General features: G+C 32.2%; 1 protein-coding gene and 1 long non-coding RNA gene across 2 annotated transcripts; one reads left to right on the top strand and one right to left on the bottom strand.

The window, feature by feature from the left end:
- The first annotated feature begins 18,266 nt into the window (after window positions 1–18,266).
- LOC126690948 (F-box/kelch-repeat protein At1g57790-like) lies at window positions 18,267–19,550 on the top strand. Its single transcript, XM_050386047.1, has one exon. The coding sequence runs from the start codon at window positions 18,267–18,269 to the stop codon at window positions 19,548–19,550; it is 1,284 nt and encodes a 427-aa protein (XP_050242004.1).
- A 611-nt stretch (window positions 19,551–20,161) lies between these two features.
- On the bottom strand, window positions 20,162–21,414 carry LOC126691932 (uncharacterized). Its single transcript, XR_007644898.1, has 2 exons — window positions 21,134–21,414; window positions 20,162–20,444 (listed from the first exon to the last, which is right to left on the bottom strand). It is a non-coding gene; the product is annotated as an uncharacterized LOC126691932 (long non-coding RNA).
- Between the last annotated feature and the right edge of the window lie 493 nt (window positions 21,415–21,907).

The raw sequence follows: 21,907 nt of genomic DNA, 5'->3' as shown, positions 1-21,907 counted from the left end.
GATGTGAGATTATATCTCATGTTAAGCTTTTGGTTGTGTTTGAAAGATACAGGGCTCATTTGTTACCATTGTTTAAATAACAGTTTTCAGTGTTTAAACAACATTACACGAATAGACCCCAATCTTTCCTACTTACTGTATTAAAGAAACCTATCTTTTCCCTTTGACCGTTTGTACAAACCTAGCTGCATGGCTAAAGCCTCATCTTTCTCCCTCATTTTTATGTTAGGCTAAAAGATGCAATCATGGTTGTGATCTCTGGTAAGGCCTTTTAGATTTCTAATTGCCTTGGTCCTGGCAAGGCATGATAGGTCCATGCTAATTGCGAAGGGGGGTGCATGATTAGAACTTTGGGTCTAGGTGGGATGAAAGCTTTAGGACACGAGGAGGAATTATGGTGCCCTAAACTGGTCAATTTCTTCTAGGAGGAGAAGGAATGATGGCACCCTTAACTAGTCAATTTCTTCCGGTAGGTGCTTCTAATAATCGGTTTAGATGGTACACTTCTTAATTGGAAGGGATGAGGAGGTGGATGTGTCAATGAGTAGTGCTACAGGTACTATAAGTTTTATTCTATTTAGCTTACAAACTAATGTGTTACCAATTATAAAGTGACAAACTAAATATTCATTTATGATGTAATTGAAGCCAACCAATCACATTAATTTCCATGTCAATTTATAAACTTTATGTAGTAAAACTTGTATAGCATTTTCAAGTGTATATTGGAGTAGTAATCTTGAAAATCTTCTGCAGTGATAGATGAGATATATAGTAGGCAGGAGGAGAGTTGTTTAGGGTAGAGAACGTGGGTATTTTGCTTCAAAGAGGGGGGGGGGGTTGTATTTGATCTAGGAGGGATAGCAAGGGGCAGGTATTTTTGAGGTGTAGACTTTTTACACATCTTGAAATATTTGAATAGAGACAATAACCTAGCTTGGTTAGATGAAATGAGTTGCCCAATGATCTGGGTCTGAAGTGGGTGATGAGCTTGCATAGATAGAAGTTGGGTAGAGAACTAGCTTGAGAGAGAGAAGAGAGTAATGATGAAGATGAAATGAAACACAAAAAGAGATAGAAAAGATATTTAGTAGGCGGGAGGAGAATTGTTTAGGCACTACAAGAAAAAAGACTTAATACAACAAAATATGTCATTGCAATAACAACTAAAGTCATTGTAATAAGTGTTATTGCAACGATAAAAAAGTTGATGCAAACCGTTGTAATAAACTCCAAGGCAATAGGTTTATGCAACACTAGATTTTCATTACAATAAGTACCACATATTGCAATGATTTAGTTTGAAAATCTCGTTGCAATAGGTGTTATTGTAATGACAAAAAAGTCGATGCAAACCATTGTAATAAACTCTGTGGCAATAGATTGAAAAAATCTCATTGCAATAAGTTGGTTTTTTTATTGAAAAAATTCAAAAATAAATAAATCATTTTCTTGAATAATAATTTTTTCATTAACCTGTTTTGCAATTCAAAAACCATATCTAAGAACTATACTAACAATAGTTCGATGTGAAATAAAAGATTACCTATTGCAACAACATATCTCAATGTATAAAAAGAGTTACCTATTACAACAACACATTTTGATGTAACATAATAATTATTGCTACAATCTCATATTGATGTAATAAATTTAAGTTACTATTACAACAAAAAGCAACCTAGAGATGCAATAGTATATATATTACCTCCATTATTTTTTTTGTTGCACTAATATTTATTGTATTATGTCTTTTTTCTTGTAGTGAGGGTAGAGAACGTAGGTATTTTGTTTCAAAGAGGGTTTGTATTTGATTTGGGAGGGATAGCAAGGGTCAGGTATGTTTAAGATGCAGGCTTTTTATACATCTTGAAATATTGGACTAGAGACAATAACATGGCTTGGTTAGATGAAATGAGCAGCCCAATGTTCTTGGTCTGAGGTGTGTGATGAGCTTGCATAGAAGTTGGGTAAAGAACCGGCTTGAGAGAGAGAGAGAGTAATGATGAAGATGAAATGAGACACACAAAAAGTGAAGGGTAAATTGGAGGATCACATTAGTCAAGAAGTTGAAGAATGAAATTAAAAAAAAAAATTCAAAATTTTATGGATTAATTAAAATTGTCTATATGAGTAGTGAGACATGACTCATTGGTGTTAGGGATAAATTAAATTTTTTGGGATTGCATGGTTCTATTTGTAAGTTTTTCGGGGACCGGGGCCAAGATTATAAATTTGGAGGTCAACATAAGTGTAAGCACTAGCAATAGTGGTGCTAAATAGCTATATAGCTATTTTTAGCACCACCAATTCTAAAAAGTGGACTACAATAGTGGAGTTAAATTTAAAAAATTTAGCTCCTTATCTACAGTGCATAGCTATCTATAGTTATGCACTATAGCAAGAAGCTAAAACAAAAACAAACAAAAAAAACAAAAACAAAAAAAAAACAAAAAAAAAAACAAAAACAAAAAAAAAAATTATTAAACTTCCCATTAAAATAGTATTTCTTTTCTTTTTTTCTTTTTTTCCCTTTCTTTTTTCTTTTCTCTTCCCATTTCAGCTCATCTCTCTCTCTCTCTCTCTCATGTTACTTGCCTCTCTCAGACCAAAGCTCCTCTCTCTCTCTCATCTCATAGATCAAGTCACGCCCTTGCTGCCGCCCTTGAATCCATCTCTTTTCTCTTTGCTCAGATTGGAATTTGGGTGGTGGTGGATTGGTGACTATGATGGTGGTTTGGTTTTTTATTTTGTTTGTAGATTTGGTTGTGTCTATGTTGGTGATGGTGGTTGTGGAGGTTGTTGCTGCTAGAGTGGTCGTGGAGGTGATTGTGGGTGGATGAAAGGTTGTTGTGGTGGATATATTTTATTTTATTTTAATGAGTTTTCTATATTATTTTAATCAAATGGCTAAAAATATAGATCCATTAATGTTGGGTGAATTGTAAAGTGAAGAGGTAAAATAGATAAAATGACTTTTGTGGGTGCTAAATAACTAAATTTTTAGCTCCACTAATGTGGACCCTCTTAGAGAGTGAAAGAGGGTCCCTTGCCTGAAACCTAAAGAAATAATTAAAAAATCATAAATATAGTTGTTGCGCAACCTTAAATCACATTGGACCCCACATGACCCTAAATGAAAGACATAGATAAAATTAACTGTAGCATCTTACTCAACCCTTCCATAATAAGAATGAATAGTAATGGTGAAAGAGGGTCCCTTGCCTGAAACCTAGAGAAAGGATTAAAAATTCTGGCCAGAGGGCTATTGACTAAATCATAAATTGAACAGTAGAATTAGAAGCTCTCATCCACTTATTCCACCTCCATCCTATCAAATAACATGATCAAACACTTTCCCAATACCTAACTTGCAAATCACTCCCGATATATGACTCTTCAAAGGCATTCATATGCAATAAGAACCCAATCCAACTGAAACATGGAGAAATGATTAAAAATTCTAGCCAGAGAGCCATTGACAAAAACTGAAATTGAACAATAGAATTACAAGCTCTCATCCAATTGTTCCACCTCCATCCTATCAATTAACATGATCATACACCTTTCTCAATACCCAACTTGCAAATCACTCTGGGTATATGACTCTTCAAAGACATTCATTTGCAATAAGAACCCAATCCAAAATCTGATGTTCCCCCACAAAAGCATTATGAGTCATTGATATATAGTACCACCCTAATTTTATTGGCTAACATCTTTGACAATAATCTATAGATACTACCCAAAGAGATCATAGGATGGAAATTCCTTATAGTGATGATGGCATTATTCTTTATGGGAATTATTGTCGAGAATAGGTCATTAAGGAATTTTTAAATACACAACTCCTATGGAAATTCCCAAAAAAAGCCATAACATCATTCTCAACTGGTGTGGTCAAAGGCGATAGGTGACCTAAATTCTAAATATGATCATTATACATATAAAGTTTATATCTAATATATCTAATGTAAGGCAGTAAGGGAATATAATAATCAAATTTCTCCCACTCTCTTCCTAGTAAATAACAGCTTGTCTATAAAACTAGGTTTTGAAATAGTTACTGCAGCTTGTAAGAGAAAAGAGTACTGGGGAAAAAAATAAAACCTAACCTCATTACAGATATTGTTAATCAAGAAAATTAAAATAAACCCAACTCCATTACAGATTGTTCTTCAACAAAATTAAAACCTAAATTTTATATATTTTCCATCAACAAACTAAACCACACCAAGCCACTTTTACCATTGCAATATTAATTTTCTGCCGCAACTCTCCTTTAACTCTCACGTAGTGCAATTTGACAAGAAATTGATAAAAATTAAAAGTTGAGGAGAAATGATTAAAAATTAAAAGAAAATTGACACATTGAAGGAATGCCCTAGACTCCTAGTGGACTACCCACCAAGCCAACTATGCGAAGGAGGAGGTAAGAAAAAGGAAAAAATTGGTATGAAATTTAGAAGGTACTTGAAATGACATTTATTAATAAATAAAAAATCGGCTGAAATGACATTATTTATCATTTATATAAATATATATATATATTCTTTAAAGATTATTTATCATTTATAATTATGATGTGAAATGAAATGATGCATAGTTAAAGAGATTCAGATTTTTGTGTTCTATGTGTTTGGGGAGAGGGAGGGGTGTCAAATAGGCGGGTTTGGGTGGGTTTGTGGCAAGGACATACCTAGGAGAGAACCCAATAGCGCGTTGAGAGTAAATATAGGAAGTTTGAAAGTAAGTATAGGAATTTTTTTTTTTTACAAAAAAAGAAAAAAAAATGTAGAGTAAGTCTTTTGAAGGTAACATTGAAGTTTGACAATGTTACCTTCAAAAGACTTCCTATACTTTTTTTTTTTTTTTTTTTTGGTAAAAAAAACTTCCTATACTTACTTTGAAACTTCCTATACTTACTCTCAATGCGATATTTCTAGAGTAAGTAGTTTATAGGAAGTTTGAGAGTAAATAGTAAGTAGTTTATGACTAGAAATAGCATGTTTTGAAATGTCAGAGTTGTGATAAAGTTGTAACCCCAAAAAGACGTGTGGACCCAGTAAATGGGACAAGGCCCCCCGGCCCAAAATGAGTATGAAATTTAGAAGATATTTGAAATGACATTTATTAATAAAAAAATTTTGGTTGAAATTTAGAAGTATAGCATTTCAAATATCTTCCTATACTTCTAAATTTAGAAGTATAGCGTTTATAGTAAGTATAGGAAGTTTGAAAGTAAGTATAGGAAGTTTTTTTTCACCAAAAAAAAAGTATATGAAAATCTATAGCACTTATCACAAAAAATTCAAATAAGGTAATTTAACTTATAACCTATTTGGATGGAGGGGGAGTAGAGCGAAGTAGAGTAAAAGGAGGGAGACTAAGTTAAATTATCTTGTTTGGATATTTTTTAATAGAGGAGAGGGAAGGATTTGGAGGGGTTTAGAGGGATTCTAATTACTTCTATTCCCTCATTTTTAATTCCCCAAATTGGAGAGATTTAGGGGGGAGAGTAAAGTATAGAAATACTTGAGTAAATGAATTACCCAATTTACCCTTACCATATTAACAAAATTACAATTATGAAAAAAAAAAACTAATTATTCCCCTCCCCCTTACTTAATTTTAAAAATATCCAAATAAGGTGGAAGATAACAATTCTCCTCTTCTCTTCTCCTCTAGTCGCCTTTATTCTCCTCTCCCTCTAAACTTCCAAATATAGCATTATTCTCTCTCCCTCTACTCCCCCTCCATCCAAACAAACTATTAATTTTTTTTCTGATGCCAGCCTCTTCTTGGATACTTTTTCATAAGTGATCTTTGACTTTCCCATGCCTACTTGAAGAAAAGGGTTTGGGTATTTAGAGAAAAACCTTTTGCTATATATCTGATCTTTGGATTTGGAGAAAACACTTTTGATGAACGTCTAGTCTTTACGCCTTTTGTTTATGGCTTTATAATGTAATAAAACCTACATAGTGAGACAAAACGACTTGTAGTTTAAGTGGATTTCCAATTAGGCCTTGTGGATCAAAATGAGTTTTGATTTTTAAATGGGTTTGAGTATTTTGGGTTTAAATTGGATTGAAATGGGTTTTCAGGTTGGGTCATTTGTGAGTTAGGTTTGGATTCCATATTAATTTTCTGCTTAGGCTTTATGGATTTAAATGGGTCTCCTTTAGATCATGAATACATTTACATTGTGGATTTTGCACAATATCTACTGTACTAATATAAATAAACTATTTATATTAAACATTTATATATTTCATATTTATATTAGATTCCTTTTTTTTTTTTTTTTGTCTTTGTTCTATGAATATTTCTATAATTTGGATGATCGGATTTTAATGTCATATATTTAAATAAAATCATTTAAAATTCTAATATTATGAGAGAATAAATAAATATTCTCTTGATTTGATTTTTTTTATTAAATTCTATGTTTTACTTAATAGAATTGATTGAAAGGAATTTATATATTTGATACAATTATTATTATGTTCGGTGTATCAGTACTAATGTCACCTGGTAAATGAGCACTAAAAAAAAGTTGAAAAATAGCCCCATCCACCTCCAACAACTTAGCTCCCAGGCTATTGAATTTTATACTATTTTATTTTAAAAAAAATTTATCAAGCAGGATTAATTAGGCTAATTAAGGTGCAGTACCGTAGCAATATCCAAATGAAGAATAGATCTAACTATAATTTACATCCTAAAGTTTGGGGAAATTTTGATTTACCCCCTACAGTTTCACAATTCAAATCTACGCACCTTTGTTACATAGCATTTGGATTTAAGCCTTTCTATTCATGTCATTGATGAGATGGCTGTTAAGTGTCATCTCAACTCAGAATCATTAAAACTATGTCATTTTGTTCACATAAGAAATTTTTTAATTTAATTTTTCTTTTCTTTTTGTCTTTCCTTTTACTCTTTCTGTCTCAAATTATTGGTCCTCTTAGGGCTATCCATGGGTCGGGCAGGTCGGGTTTGTGCTCAACCCGCCGCCGACCCGACCTGATCGGGTGGAGTCTGCCATCAACCCGCCGCCGACCGAGAAACTGATCGGATCAGGCGGTTCAGACATCCAGTTGGTTTCGGGCGAGTCGGTCGGAGTCAAGATCTGAGGTTCCGGCGAGAAAACGGCGAAAAGTCAATGAGATTTCGCCAGATCTGGAAGAAATCTCACTTGATTCGATGAGATTTCACTAGATTTGGACGAAATATCACTAGATCTACTTGATAAGTCGCCGAAATATGAAAATTTGTTGCCAAAATCTGAAAATTTGAAATCGGAATCCGGAAATTTGAGGCCGGAATCTGGAAAATATCGCCGAATTCTAGAAATCTCACCGGAATCTAGGAAAAACTCACCGAAATCTGGAAATTTTGGCTGGAAATTCTTAAACATCGGTCGGATCGGATTTTTTGGGTTTTGGGAGAGGAAAACCGAGACCGACTCGCCAGAGTCGGTTTTTGGAAAAAATGATCTGCCGCCGACCGGTGACTTGATCGGGTCGGCCGGTTTCGGATCGGTCGCCGGTCGGATCTTCCGGGTGGGTCGGGTTTCGGATGGGTCTGGACAGGCCTAGGTCCTCTACTCGTCTATTCCATTTACGAATGTCTCAAAATAATGTCAAGTTTTGTAAAATTAAAAACCTTCAATTTAGTTCGTAATGAGAATTATGAATTATGTAGGCAATAAAAATATTGCCAATAATTTTCACTTAATTCTTTTTTGGCCGCCACAATAATAAAATTTCCACTCTTGAATTAGCAAAAGTAAAATTCACGGCTTGGAGTTAATAGAAATTGTATTTTTGAATTGCTCTCACAAGTTTACCTTCTGAGCACAATTGGTTTCTTATGTTTTCATAAGGAGCTCAACTTCTTTTAGTGGTATTACTTACTTGACTAACGGAATAATGACTTAACTTTTGTTTTTTTAATGGCATAGTGTATCTTTTAATTAAAAAATTGCAAAATTGAATTTACTCATAAGAAACTTCACGAATCAAATGGGTAACCTAAATTAACCAAATCAAATATGAATCTCCAAGTCCACAATTTGGAGAGAGAGAGAGAGATTGAACCCTAGACTTATCGTCTTCCTCCACACTATGCCACCTCCCTATGATGGTGATGGCGTTATCCTCCATGGGCAACTTTGTTAAATAGTCATGCTTGTACACCCACTACCCTTGACCTCCCCTCTCCTCTCCGGTCATCCCATCTCAATGGATTGTATGAGTTAATTTAAAGATCAATTAGGGCTCATTTATTAGAATTTAGTTAGTTTATTTAACTTATATATAACTTTTTAAGTTTTATTTATAGTACAACTGCATCTTTTTTTTCTTTTTCTTTTTTTTGAAGTCTGGTAAACTGGTGAAAATAAACTATAAGTTGAGTTGCTAAGGAGAGGAAAATTATCGTGATTGTAAAGCCAAAGAAAGAATAGATGTCAGCACCGTAAATGAGAACTCACAATCACAATATTTTTCTTGGTACCTTTTTTTTTTTTTTTTTTTTTTTTTTTTTGGGAATAATGAAATTATGTATTGGTTTTTCGTAATGGGTTGAACAGGTTACAACTTTGAATGATTTTGGATTTTTTACTTTTATTTTTTTTTAATGTGTTTTTTGTTGAATAATTTGTTCACTTGTTTGATCTAGTCTTATTTTTGTTTGGCTTAATAATTGTTATTAATTAAGCTCTTTTTTAGGGGTTAAGCATTATGATTTTTTTTTTTGAGGATGGGTTAAGCATTATGATTTGGAGGCCATAATTATTTTTTGAGTAATTTTACATTCATATGTTCACAACAAATCTTATATGATAAGTTTCTAGTGGGTATAAAAGAGATGTTAGTGTTGGGCCAAATTAAAATTAACAGCAACTTGCCACATAAAATTTTTTATGAAAATATTGTGGATGTAACATTATATTAATTATTCTTATTTTTATTGAACCCAAATTCCTGTGATTATTAAGTCAAGGTATTCAAAATATTTTTAGGATGGTGAAAATAGGCTATTTTAGTGTGTGTGTGTGTGTTTAAATAAATAAATAAATATATATATATATTGAGTCCAAGTTATATCTAGTGTAACTCTGAGCAATGTTACACCACTCAATATTTTTTAATTGAATACGAATTTTGACAAATCCACTATTAGATTACATTAATTTCATATATTCTTCATGCTTGCAAATTTTCATGGTGATCAAAGATTAATAGTCATGTCATTAATTAATTATTTAAATTTAATTTTTGTAGTTTAAAATAATGCATAAAATATGAGTTTATAGGTCGAATGGTAAATTACTTCTAATTGCCATAAAAATTGGTATTCATGTTAAGAACATATAGAACATGTTATTCAACAGTTGCGTTTAAGTTACACTTGGTGTAACTCTAAGTAATGTTACACCGCCCAATAACTAGTTAATGAATTTATATTTTGAAAATTCCACCGTTGGATTACATGTTCTATTTAAACTACAAAAACTTGAATTTACACAATTGATAAATGACATGACTATTAATCTTTGATTCACCTTGAAATTTTGCAAGTATGGAAAATATACAAAGATAATGTAATCCAATGGTCTATTTGTCAAAATTTACTTCCAATTAAAAAATATTTGTGGGGATGAAGGCCCAGAATGACATGTTGGGCCTTGGATTTTTGTTTGGGAACGCTGAATTGTCCGAGGAGAAGCAAATAGTTATCAGAAGTCTCCAATGAAAGTCTTATAAGTGAGGAACAAACGAAAGGTAATCCGAGGAGGAACTCCTCCTTGGATATGATGAATGCAACTCAAGCATGCATTCCAGCAACTAAGGTAATCCTCCAAAAAGCTCCAGTGATAGGAACGTGTCTCATGAACGTGCAAGAAGGAAGGAAACTCAAAAATATCTAAGGAAAAACTGTTACCACCGCATTAAATGCACTACAGCTACTTTTCTGGCTGCATTTATATGGAGAAGACCTTTAAATAGTACCTCTTTGGTGAACGCAACTCACAGAAAGCCAAAGAGGGTGTCTGATGGGACAGGTACTTAAATAAGGGTTCAAATGATCAATAAGTGTAAGATCAAGATGGTCAGGGGAGGGTTATATAACGTGAAAGACCCTCCATGGAAAAGGGGGAGGAAAAAACTATAAACAAATCTGTAATAAAACTTTAAAAGTAAATATTTAAGAAATCAATGTCCTCGAACCAATCTGAAAGCGTTATTCCTTAACAAACTTCTGTTATCTTTCTCTTTTTAGCATCAAAACCTGTTTTTCTGTTATTTGATTCACGAGAACCCAGTTTTCCAACCCATTCTCTACAAATTTATTGTTTTGGGCTGTTTTGGACTTAAGTCCATATACACGTTGGGCTAGAAGTCTAAATCACGTCCTTACAATACTGATTGATGTAATCCAACTCATATATATATATATATATATATATATATATATATATATATATTCCAATTTTTGCAAGTTAGGTTGTTGTGGTTGACTTTAGCTTCAAAAATGTAAAAGAAAATCCAGCCAAAATTGATTTACATGATTTATAGTTTCTAGACTTCCATATCACCTCTATCTCAATGTATTAAATATTACTAGATTTGTTTTCATTGCTAAATTATCTTTTGATTTAAGAATAATACATTTGCATAGGAATTTACTATTTATAAATTTATTTTAAAAGTGATTTTTATTTAATCAAAATAATTTCTACTTGAGGGATTATTATACAATATTTATTCATGCTAATTTAGGCTATACTATTTTTTATTAACCTTATAATATCATGAAAATTTATTTGAAAGTTTGTTTCAATTTTTTAGATATTTTAGTTAATTTTGCTAAAATTTATAAATTTAATACCTTTATTTTATTTTAATTAATAACTAAATTAATTATGACATTATCATTGTTCGACCTCGGTCAAACCTCTGTTGAATTTTAAAAACCTTAAAGAACGGTCCAAGAATGAAAACCATGATTTTTATTATATATAAGAGTTAGAACAACACTAGCTGATGCTTTTCTTCAAAGTTAGTCTTCACCCACTAAGATTCTTCAACAGAGAAGATTGTAGGGTATCTGTCATGTGAGTTGTTAACTTCTCATTATACTATCTATCGAATTCATCCCCCAATGCTTTTGAATCCTTAAGCTTTGTGCTTGAATTTGCTTGTTCCATATTCGGGTTATGATGTTTGAAAGACAACTAATTGAGATGGCCCTAAATTTAATGATTCAAGAGTGCCCTGCCGAATGAGCTTACTTCTTTGTAGGGTTTTACTTGGGGTCAATTGGGAGCATTTATTTATTTGAGAACTAAGTCAAGGAATTCTATTGATCAAGAAGCTAAAGAAAATCATGGGTTAGAAAAAAAATTATATATTCATGAACATCTTCTAACCAAACTTGATATTCCTTGAAGGACTTTACCTTTCTGGCACGAGCATGGGCAACCTTAAGGTTGTTGCCATTGCATTTCATATGGCTAAAACTAGCATAGCAAGGGGAGGAAGTCAACTTTTTGCAATCGCCTAGTGTAACTCCACACACACACACACACACACACACACACAAAAAAACAAAACAAAACAAATGTTGTCATCCATATCTTTTTTTTTTATCCTGTCTGTTGAAGAAACTACGATTGGCTCAAATTATCAATTCAAGGAGAGAAGGCAATTATAATGTAATTTTGGATTGATTGAAGGGGAATATTTCATCAGTAGTAGATGTGGCCAACGGGTCAAGTTGAGTTAATTGATTCAGATAAAAAAATAGGTCATTTTAAGCAGTTTAGAAACGGATTAAGACAATCGAGTTTTGAGCCTAGTCAATGAATAACATAACAGTTTTATTTCATTAACTAATGATCATAACAAATTGTTCATGCACCAAACATAACCAATTAATCATGCAATGAACAACTAATACTTGCATAAGAATAAAAGGTAGGAATTTTGAAAAAATTAGAAGAAGAAAAAATTGGACTATTAATTATCTTGGTGGAGTAATATTAAAAAAAAAAATTAAAAAAATCTCAAATATTAGTCAAAGAACAGTAAAAGAAAAAAAATTGGACTATTAATTATATTGGAGGAGTATTAATTAAGCCCCAAAATTTAGGCAATGCATGAAAATTTCTATCTCAATAATATATCTTTCACGGTTAGAAATTCAAACACTTGTATTCTTGTCTAATATTTGATTGTGTATATTAGTATACTATAAACTAGTTGATATCCTGTGCGATTAGGGATGGTAATTTTTCCCTACCGTGCTTAACCCGCCCCTCCCCACTTCGCCCCATGCGGGTTTTCCTTGCCCCGCAAAGGTGGTGGGGCGGGGATGAGGCAAAATTTTAACCCCGCACCACGGGGCGAGGCAGGGATGGATTTATATTTGTTAGACCCGCCCCTCCTCTCCTCGTCCCCGCCCTAGCCCGCGTTGCTAAGAGTTTTAATTGTAAAATTTTCATACCCTAAAACCCTACTATTTAAACAAACATATCAATATTAACTTATTTTATTCTACCCAATGTGGTTCTCTACCTTTATTTTGTTATATGTCTGAGTTTTTTTTTTTTAATAATTCTCTTGTTAAACACTTAGATATATTATTCAATTTTTTCTAAAAATTGATTTGATTTGATGGGATAAATTTAGTTGTAATTTTAAGTATATTTTTATTAATGAAATAGGTTTCATTAAAAAAATTGTACTAATTATAAAGCAAATTAACAAAAAGTAGAGTTTTACAGGGTGGGACAAGGCTTCGCAGGGCCCCAAGGGACGATAGAGATGGGGTGAGAAAGTTTTCCCCGTAATGCGAAACGGGGTAGGACGAGGATGGGGCAAGACAAAATCATACAGAGCGGGGACGAAGACCCCATCCTTTGACCCCACCCTGCCTCATTGCCATCCCTATGTGTGATGAACCAGATAGTTAGCAAAATGCATCATTAAGATCAAGTTTTCAAATTAAAGAATCTCCTAGATTACTATAATTTTGTGAAATCATTTGAATGCCATGAACTTTTTTAAAAATATTGATAAGACTAATCCTTAAAACTATATACACAAATTATGACTTCGTGTAAAGTGTAAATTCATAACTCTCACACATGCAAAACTAGTGCTAGCTAAAGGAAGGCAACATCACAAACCTCTTACATATGTGGATTTGATTTGATGCTCTGTTTTTTTTTTTTTGGGCCATAATGTTTTCTAAAAAATGAGTCATTTTTCAAAATATGTTTCTAGAAAACTATCTCATTGTTCTATATTTAGTAACAATCTTAACTAAGTTGAAAAACAATCTGCTAACTTGTCTTATTTAGATTAATGTGAGATAGAATATTTTTTTCAAAAAAAAAAAAATAATAATGGAAACAATCTTTGAAAATAAGCCACATTTTTTTGTTGACCAAAAATAGTTTTCCTTTGACTTTTTTTTTTTTAATACTACCAAATACTGAAAAAACACGGAAAACTATATTTATACAAGGTTTTCCATCAAAACAAATAAAGCATAAATCAAACTACATATATTCCAAGTCTAATATGCCAGCTCAATGGTAGGAAAATTATCTTTATAAAATTATATAGTACATTTTATAAAATCATTTTATATAGACAATTCAAATAAAGCTTTTAAGAACTTAAGACCAACAACTTAATCTCAATAGAATAACATAGCTTTCAACTAGCTAATATGAAAGGTAACATAGTTGGGTTTTGAATTATAAATGGATTTTACACATTGGTTGTCTGTCATTTATTCTATAATTGATTGGTAATGTGAGTCAAGCTTGAATTCAAGCTAATGAGTGTCTAAATACTAAACAAAAGGGGGAAAATAAAAGCCTTGGGAGTTATCATGATTCCTGAATCGGACCAGCCAGCTTGAAATATGTTTTAGTTCATGAGCTCCAAATAAGCAAAAGGGATGTTCATTGGCAAAGATAATAGAATTAATGGAAAGTTCGACAACCATAGCTTCTCATATTCTTTATCTTGGAATAGGAACATTGAATCTGATGGGGTATATTCCATAATTATACGGTGTTTGCAAGTATAAATTTCATCATTTGATCTTTTGGGTAATGGGAAATCATGTATGGATAAATGCCAAGGAAAAACAAAACACCAAATATTTCTTATCTAGTGGCCTCACATCTCAAGCCTAACTATCATTCAAAAACTAGTCATACATTCTTTTTGTTTGGATAATTTCGGTAAGTGGTGGCCTCCTAAAAATATTCAAAATGGTTCCCAACAAATTCGGATGGTTGATCTTAGGCAGCTGCAGTACCACGAGTAGTTCTAGGACCACAAATTATTCCACAACTTTTTTGCTACAACTCTTACGTGACAGACTATAAGTGATTAATCATCACTTACACATGGACTCATTATTTTTTATATACCAATCACACCTTGTCACATCATAGTTGTGGTAAGAAGTTGTGAAAAAATTTGTAATTTTAGACTTTTTTGCATTATCACTTGCCGATTATCTTCTCCTAATGTACACACAAGCCTTCAGAATGTCAAGAGGCTAGCCAATAGCTATATTAGCAGCATAAACAAACCGTGATAGTCAGCAAACACATGTATGTACTTTTTAAGGGAAATTTTTCATATCCAATAACACAAGTCAACAATGTAATTCATCTAATTACTCAAAAATCAGATGTACAAAAAGATTCTAAACAGAAACTAACTCAGCTATTCGTATGTCTTATCCATAAGTCCTCTTAACTAATTTTGTACTATTGCCATTTATATTGGAAAAGAAAATAACTTGGCACATAAATTTATCAAATCATTACATTTTTTTTCTTGCATAATATTATTTTGTAAGACTAAATGATTTTGATAATTATTTAATCAATATTCTTACAACTTCAATGACTTAAAGAAACAAAAAAGAAAAGGTAAAAAAAATTAAATAATAATGAAATAACCAAAATATAACATTGATCCTATGGCTTTGTATTAGGAACCATAACCCAATCAAGTCGTGACTTATATTTGCTTACAATGGGACAAGACAATGACTTTGAAATACTATGATCTTCTAGATCAAAAACATAAATCAACCTATCAAAAGACTTTGTAAAATAGATTGCGTTCTGTCTGATTCCCCTTTCTGCGACAAAACAAGATATAGCCTTATGCTCCATACCATGATACCGAGAAAGAAAAATAGTCCACCCTCCTATGTTGTTCACTTGCACCCACACTCGACTAGAAAAATCCATTTGAAAAATAAGAAATCCAAGAATCTTTGTTGCATTCCATCCACCCCTCATCTTATAAATATATAAGAGCTTACCACCACATTCAACAAGATATACATTGGTTGCGTCGATTTCAGGATGTGATGGTTGAGGAAAGCTCTCCCTTGTAAACTTTGTGAAATGAAGATTTGAACCCACAAATTCAGCTGTAAACAATTCATAAATAGGAGGTTGTCCTGAAAACCATGCCAAAAAGTAAACCTTCTCTTTAAACATTGTTGCTGCAGTTATGCTCATCAACCTATCGTCCAAATCAAATTCAAACACTTGTTCACTAAATTCCTTATCTCCAGGTTGACAAAAATAGAATTTGCTTTTGGAACGATCAATGAACATTACATAACAGTCATGCTTGGATTCACTTGGTGGTGAGGATAGAATACAAATATACAAATCGTAAATAAATTCGAATTGTGTGAGTTGCAATCGTGGGAGCTTCACCACCTCTTTAGAGGTAAGACTCAAGAGGCAAAGATCCATTGAGTCAATATCTTTCAACAACAACCATTCTTTTGAGCTAGTGCATATTGATTTATTATGCATCTCAGGAATTGTCCCTGAGTCAAAATGATTGTTTGATATGTTAACCAAAGTTTGCCTTTCTAGATTTTTCCCATCAGCAATTACAAGCCAAGGATATGATTGAGGAATAATATGAGGATGCTTTGTAGCTTCCATTTCCAAGCCTGTGTATAAGTGGAAAAAAAAAAAAAAGCAAATTTTAATATTAAAATATGAAAAACTAGAGTCCAATAAAGAGAAGGAAATTTGGTATGACAGTCTTATTTAAATATTCTTGCTGCACGTCTTATTCTAATTTCTAACTCAAAATAAAAGGTTGAATTATTATCAAAATAAAATAAAAGTTTGAGTTAGGAAACTCGAGATCTTTTCCAAATATAATAGTACGGGTCCAAACATTAACACTTATGTTATAATAAATTGGTTAAATTGTTAACTAGTAATTATACAATATATTCTTTCATTAAAAAAAAATTATACAGTATATTCTCGCAAATATCGATTAATATTCTTGCAAACTTTTTTTCTTGAAATGATAAGTCATGCATACTAAACTTGTGGGTACTTTAAATTTTTTTATCCCAACTTTTTAAAGAATGGCAAGACTTAAGTACAATATTTAGATGTTATTTCTTAAATTCTCCACTTAAGATTTTGTCATGTAGATTTTTTTCTCATGAGATGAAAGTGTATTTTTAAATTAAGCACCTAAATTTTGTCCTTCAAAGAATAACAAATATATATATTCTCATAATGATTTTTAACATGGTAATATGGTAATCTTTTATACCTAATTAGTGTCTAAAAAAAACCCCTAATCTAGAGTTTGGCTTCCAGGAAACCTAATGAACAATATTTCAGGAAACACAAATAATTAAATTTTTTAGTCTTATTATATGTTGCATCGCCGATTTAAAATACTTACAATCAAGAAAAGTTGTCCTATTGCCTTCAAAAGGAATAATATTTCAGGCAATCAATATTCCTTAAACATTGACAATTTAAGTACAAATTCATTGAAAAATTTAAAAAACAGAAATACAATACATTGATATCATATAAAACAGAATTCATAAAAAAAATAAATAAAAATAAAAAGGAAGAGAGTCCAAGTGCTAGAATCATTGTTTCCTAAAAGCAAAATACTATGTCAATTAATAATATTTATAACCACTGTCTAGTACGTCCCTTAACGCTGTACATGTTGCCTAATGATTTTTGGCTCTAAAACAAAATCAATTACATACCAACAAATTAATCCCTTGATTATTAGAATCTAAATAAGTGTTATAAAATTAAAAATCTAGGAGAAAGCACGTAAACAAGCGCAACAAAGCAAACAACAAATCGATAGTCAAAATTATGATCGAAAAGAACAAAAACAAAATTTACGGTAGATGATTATTATTCTTATTTTATTTAAGGAATAAATTTTTGGGATTTATAAGTAAAACAATGATGATTGAACTGTATTCTTTGGAAAATAATAGAACAAAATTTAAAATTATACGTACCTACTGAGATTCTCTGTGGAGGACACAGTGGTTGAGCGAATATTCTTATAGATGAAAGTCTAATTCGACTTGAGGAGCGCCCTTGGTTTCGCTTGTAAGTTTTTCTTTTTGTTCGTGAGCTCATGTTGCTAGGTTAACGAGTCTATATATACACGATGTTTACTTGGACTCTGGGATTTCCTCATCCTAGATTTATTAGGATTAGGATATCCTAATCCTAGATCAATTGTAACTGGGTTTACTATTACTAATTGAAATCGTATTGGAATTTGGACCTAACCGACTCAAGGTTGTAATATAAAAAACCCCTCCAAAATTAAGCTGATTCTATTGTTTATATATAGAGGCCCTTTTTCTTCTTTTTTTCCCTCAACTAAGGATCACACGCACAGCTCCATCGCGCTCTTCAACCCTTTGTGTCCTTCGCCGCACTACCCTCAACCGAAGATGGTACCTTTTCTTTTCTTATAAATTTTGTTGTTGATTTATTGTTTTATAGACATTATTTTTTCAAAGAAATCAGAAACCATAGTTATTTATTCTTTTGGTATTTACCATCGTTTATTTATTTATTTTTATATCAATAATTATTCTACCATGCAGTGTACTAGTTAAAACTCTTTTTGTAATGTATTTTTAATAAATATCATCATCAGTTTTAAGGGGAGGGAGCAGGATTATTGTTTTTATTGTATCATATTGCTAAATTGATCCCCAGACTCTTTTAGAGTCTACAATCTAAATATATATTGTTCATGTCGTCTATTCGTATTTCATGGTTGTAAAGAATTACTTTATTTCATTGTTTGGTCGAGTTTGAATAATTTTTCTTATTTGTTTCCTCCCTATTAAATTCAATACAGGACAACCATATATCTTCCAAATATATGATAGAAAATATTGTTCAATCTTTCAAGCAAGAGGAAGAGAAAGAGAAGGAAGAAGAGCTAGATGGATTATGGTCTAAGCTTCCATTTCATCTTCTTAGTCTAAATGAAGTAGAGCTTGATGGATCATGTTCTGAGTTTTCATTAGATCTTCTTTGTGAGAAAAAGAAGGAAGAATTGCTAGACAGATCATGGTCTGAGCTTCCATTTCATCTTCTTTGTCAATTTTCAGCACGCCTCATTCTCAGAGACTTGAGTACTTTTCGTGCCATTTGCAAATCATGGCGATTAAGTAGTCCTATGAGTCCACTTCGACCATTATTGGATCCCTCATATTCTCATTCTCCATGTTTAATGCAATTGGATATTCACAAATGCACATTCTTTCATCCAATGCATGATAATGGCAGTTATCAAATGGATATTCCAGAGTTACAAGATGCATCTATCCGATATTCAAAGTACGGATGGCTTCTTTTGTCTAAAAAGGATGGAAGTGTCTTTTTCTTCCATCCCTTTGATAGGGTTAAAATAGAACTCCCAAGTTATCCTTGCAAGGGAGAATTTAAATCAATGAGTTTTTCTTCTCCCCCAACTTCTATTAACTGTTTTGTTATTGCAATCATATCTAATGGATCCAAATTCGGCATCATTAGGCGTGGTGAAGTGGCTTGGACTTTGTGTGAATTTACAGAGCGTTTTCAGCCTCTTGGTAATGGGAATCCCCTACTATATAAAGACCGTTGCTATTGGTTGGGTCTACGAGAGGCCGGTCTCCCAGTTGAAGTGGGAGTATTTGATCCGCATGAATACTTGACTCACCCTAATCAGTACAAATGCCGATGGAAATATCTTTCCTATTTTACTCCTCCGGAATACTTAGATTATTCATGCAATAGTTATTTGTTGGAAAGTGATGGTAAGCTTTTTGCAATATTTGAGCTTAATGATATTGAGCCAAGTATTCAAATTTACTCATTGAATCTCTCCTCAATTGGGACAAGGATGAAATGGCATAAAGTGACAAATATTGGAAATAAAATGCTATATGTTAGTTCCTATAGTTCTTTTTCAGAATTGGCTGTGGCAGAAGGTATGAGTAATAAGATTTACTTGCCAAATGTTCTAGACAACAATAACATATTCTACTCTCTCCAAACTAAGAAGTACCACTCCTGTTTTAGTGATTATTCAAGTAAGAGTATATCCCTCGGAAGAGAACTAAGCGGATGCACTTGGATTAAACCCAATTACATAGATTTGGATAAAGGGTTTAAATGGTGAGAAGAAGAATTATAGAGGTTGACGACTTACAAAGAAGCTTATTCTAGATGGAAAGAACTTCACAAAAGTTTAGTTTATTTTTACTATGCATTGGTTATATCTCTAGTTTAGTTTTTAGTTTTTTTTTTTTTTTTAATTAATTATTTTATTGTAAACATTTTGCTTTCAAACATGGAAATTTGCAACTTTTATTTTTATTTATTATGCAAACTTTGCAGCCAATTGGTTTTAAGTTTCAACATTATTTTTAACTAGTATATAACCTGTTCTTACACATGGAAATGGTGAATTGTTGTGGTGCTATATTGATGTTAGCTTAGGTTATTTAACATATAAGATATTAGTTTGATTAGGACATTTTGAGGTACAAGATAAATAAACATGTAATCTCCAACATTATTTTATGAAACAAACACAAAGAAGGGAATTCACCATGAGTAAGCATGAAACTGCAGTTAATTGAACGGATTCATCTGGATCTTCAAGTAAAGCTAGTATTACCCCTAAGACTTGACATGTATACTATAGAATAGCAATAGATGGTATCTGGAAATCCAAAATTTGCAGAAGTCACTTCTTTACAGTTAGGAAGAAAGAAAATGAGAAACATATACACCAACGCAAATCCAGTTTTTTAAAACATAATGCACTAAACCCAACAATTTGCCATTGTGTATGCATCAAATATTTAGTATGGAACTCAGCTTGTACAATGCATCTTCCAATACCAAATTAACCCAACATTTCTCTTAAGGTTCTGTTTCTCTCAATACAAAACAGTTTACATCATAAAAAGTAATCTACATAAGCCCATTTTCATATAAAACAGAGCTAAAACAAATGGAGTCTAGAAAAGGCAAGTGAGTGTACTTGGCTGTCCATGATTCTGTGTGCCTGCCAGAAAATTTGCAAGTGAGTGTATATGCACAGTTCAACTATTCAGCAAAAAGAAATAATTTGATCATTGAAAATTTATTAAAAATAATAGCAATGTCTGGGTGGTGTAGTTAGTTATTTCTTCATGGCTACATATCAGGTGAGGTAGAGAAATTCTTTCTCTTTTTTTTTTCTTTTTTTTTTTGTGGCTAATTTATTATTTTGTTAAATTAAAAGCCTAACAATATCTTTAAAAATTCAAGTTGTACTTAAGTCCTCAATTCTCAAAAGTTGTTCAAACAGTATATATCTTCAAACTTGAAATCATTACATTTAGGCAGCTAAAATTATTTAATTTATCAGAGTAAGACAATTGTTGGTATCTTCTGAAACACAATATGAAATTGTTTTGTAAATAGAACAATTGCAATTAGTATCTAAACATCTCAACAGCAACAATGAATGATTATGAAACTCCTTTTTTACTTTTTTTTCCCTGCAAAATTTATATATTCATACTTTCAAAACAAACAAAGAAGATCCATTTCACCAAAATCAATACTAATCACAAGTGACTAAGGATGTCCAAATCAACAGAAGTCATTTCACCAAAATCACATGGAAGTATAACAAGTTCAAATACTGAGAGAGTAGATTAAAGAAGATTGTGGAAAAAAGAAAATGGAATAAAGAAAAGAGTAGAATACTCATGGTAGCTAGTTTGGAGACTTCGTCACCCATTTTTATCATCTCGTTCTAGTTCACTTTGTTAAGACATGAAGCTGGGCTTTGATCCAACACAACACAAACCTATACGATATCAATCATCACAAGACCCTCCAAAACAAATACCAAAACCTAAATACATACACAGACATATATGTAAAGAGTGTGAATGATAAAAAAACCTTTAACATTTCATGGATGGTTATTGGAGTCAATCAATCGATCAGTAAATCTCACCTCTATCCCCTCTATCATCCTTCGCCCCCCCTCTCTCTCTCTCTCTCTCTCTCTCTCTCTCTCTCTCTGAAACCAAAGCCCAAAGAGCAACGAAGACCATGATTGTCCGTCGATTTGTATGTGGGACATGTTTGTTAATCTGGATTTACTGTGTTTGTGGCTGTTTGGTGGTGGTGGTGGTGGCGGTGGTGGCCTGGTGGGTAATAGGCAGTGGTGGAGGCGAGTTAGCGACGATAATGGATTGGCTGGGTTTAGATTGTGATGGCTAGGTGGGTTTGAATTGGTGGTTATGTGTTTAAATCGGCCGCCTGCTTTAAGTTTCGGTAAATTACAATTGGTAATATGTATCAATAATCAAATCAGTAAATATGATGACTCTATATTCACATCTCGCCTCATATTAGTATGTATTTATTATAGACTACTACTGATATAGAGTATCTAATCTAACCAAAAAAAAAAGATATAGAGTATCTAAATTATACAAAATTAGTTTAGCAAAAAAAATTATTCAAAAT

The sequence above is a fragment of the Quercus robur genome, chromosome 7 (assembly GCF_932294415.1).
Source record: "Quercus robur chromosome 7, dhQueRobu3.1, whole genome shotgun sequence".
NCBI lineage: Eukaryota > Viridiplantae > Streptophyta > Magnoliopsida > Fagales > Fagaceae > Quercus > Quercus robur.
The sequence above is the reverse complement of the archived record's forward strand: the minus strand, read 5'-3'. Positions and strand labels throughout refer to the sequence as shown.

Excerpts from the sequence above, each read along its gene's own strand:
- LOC126690948 (XM_050386047.1), top strand. The coding sequence starts at position 18,267 with ATGATAGAAAATATTGTTCAATCTTTCAAGCAAGAGGAAGAGAAAGAG.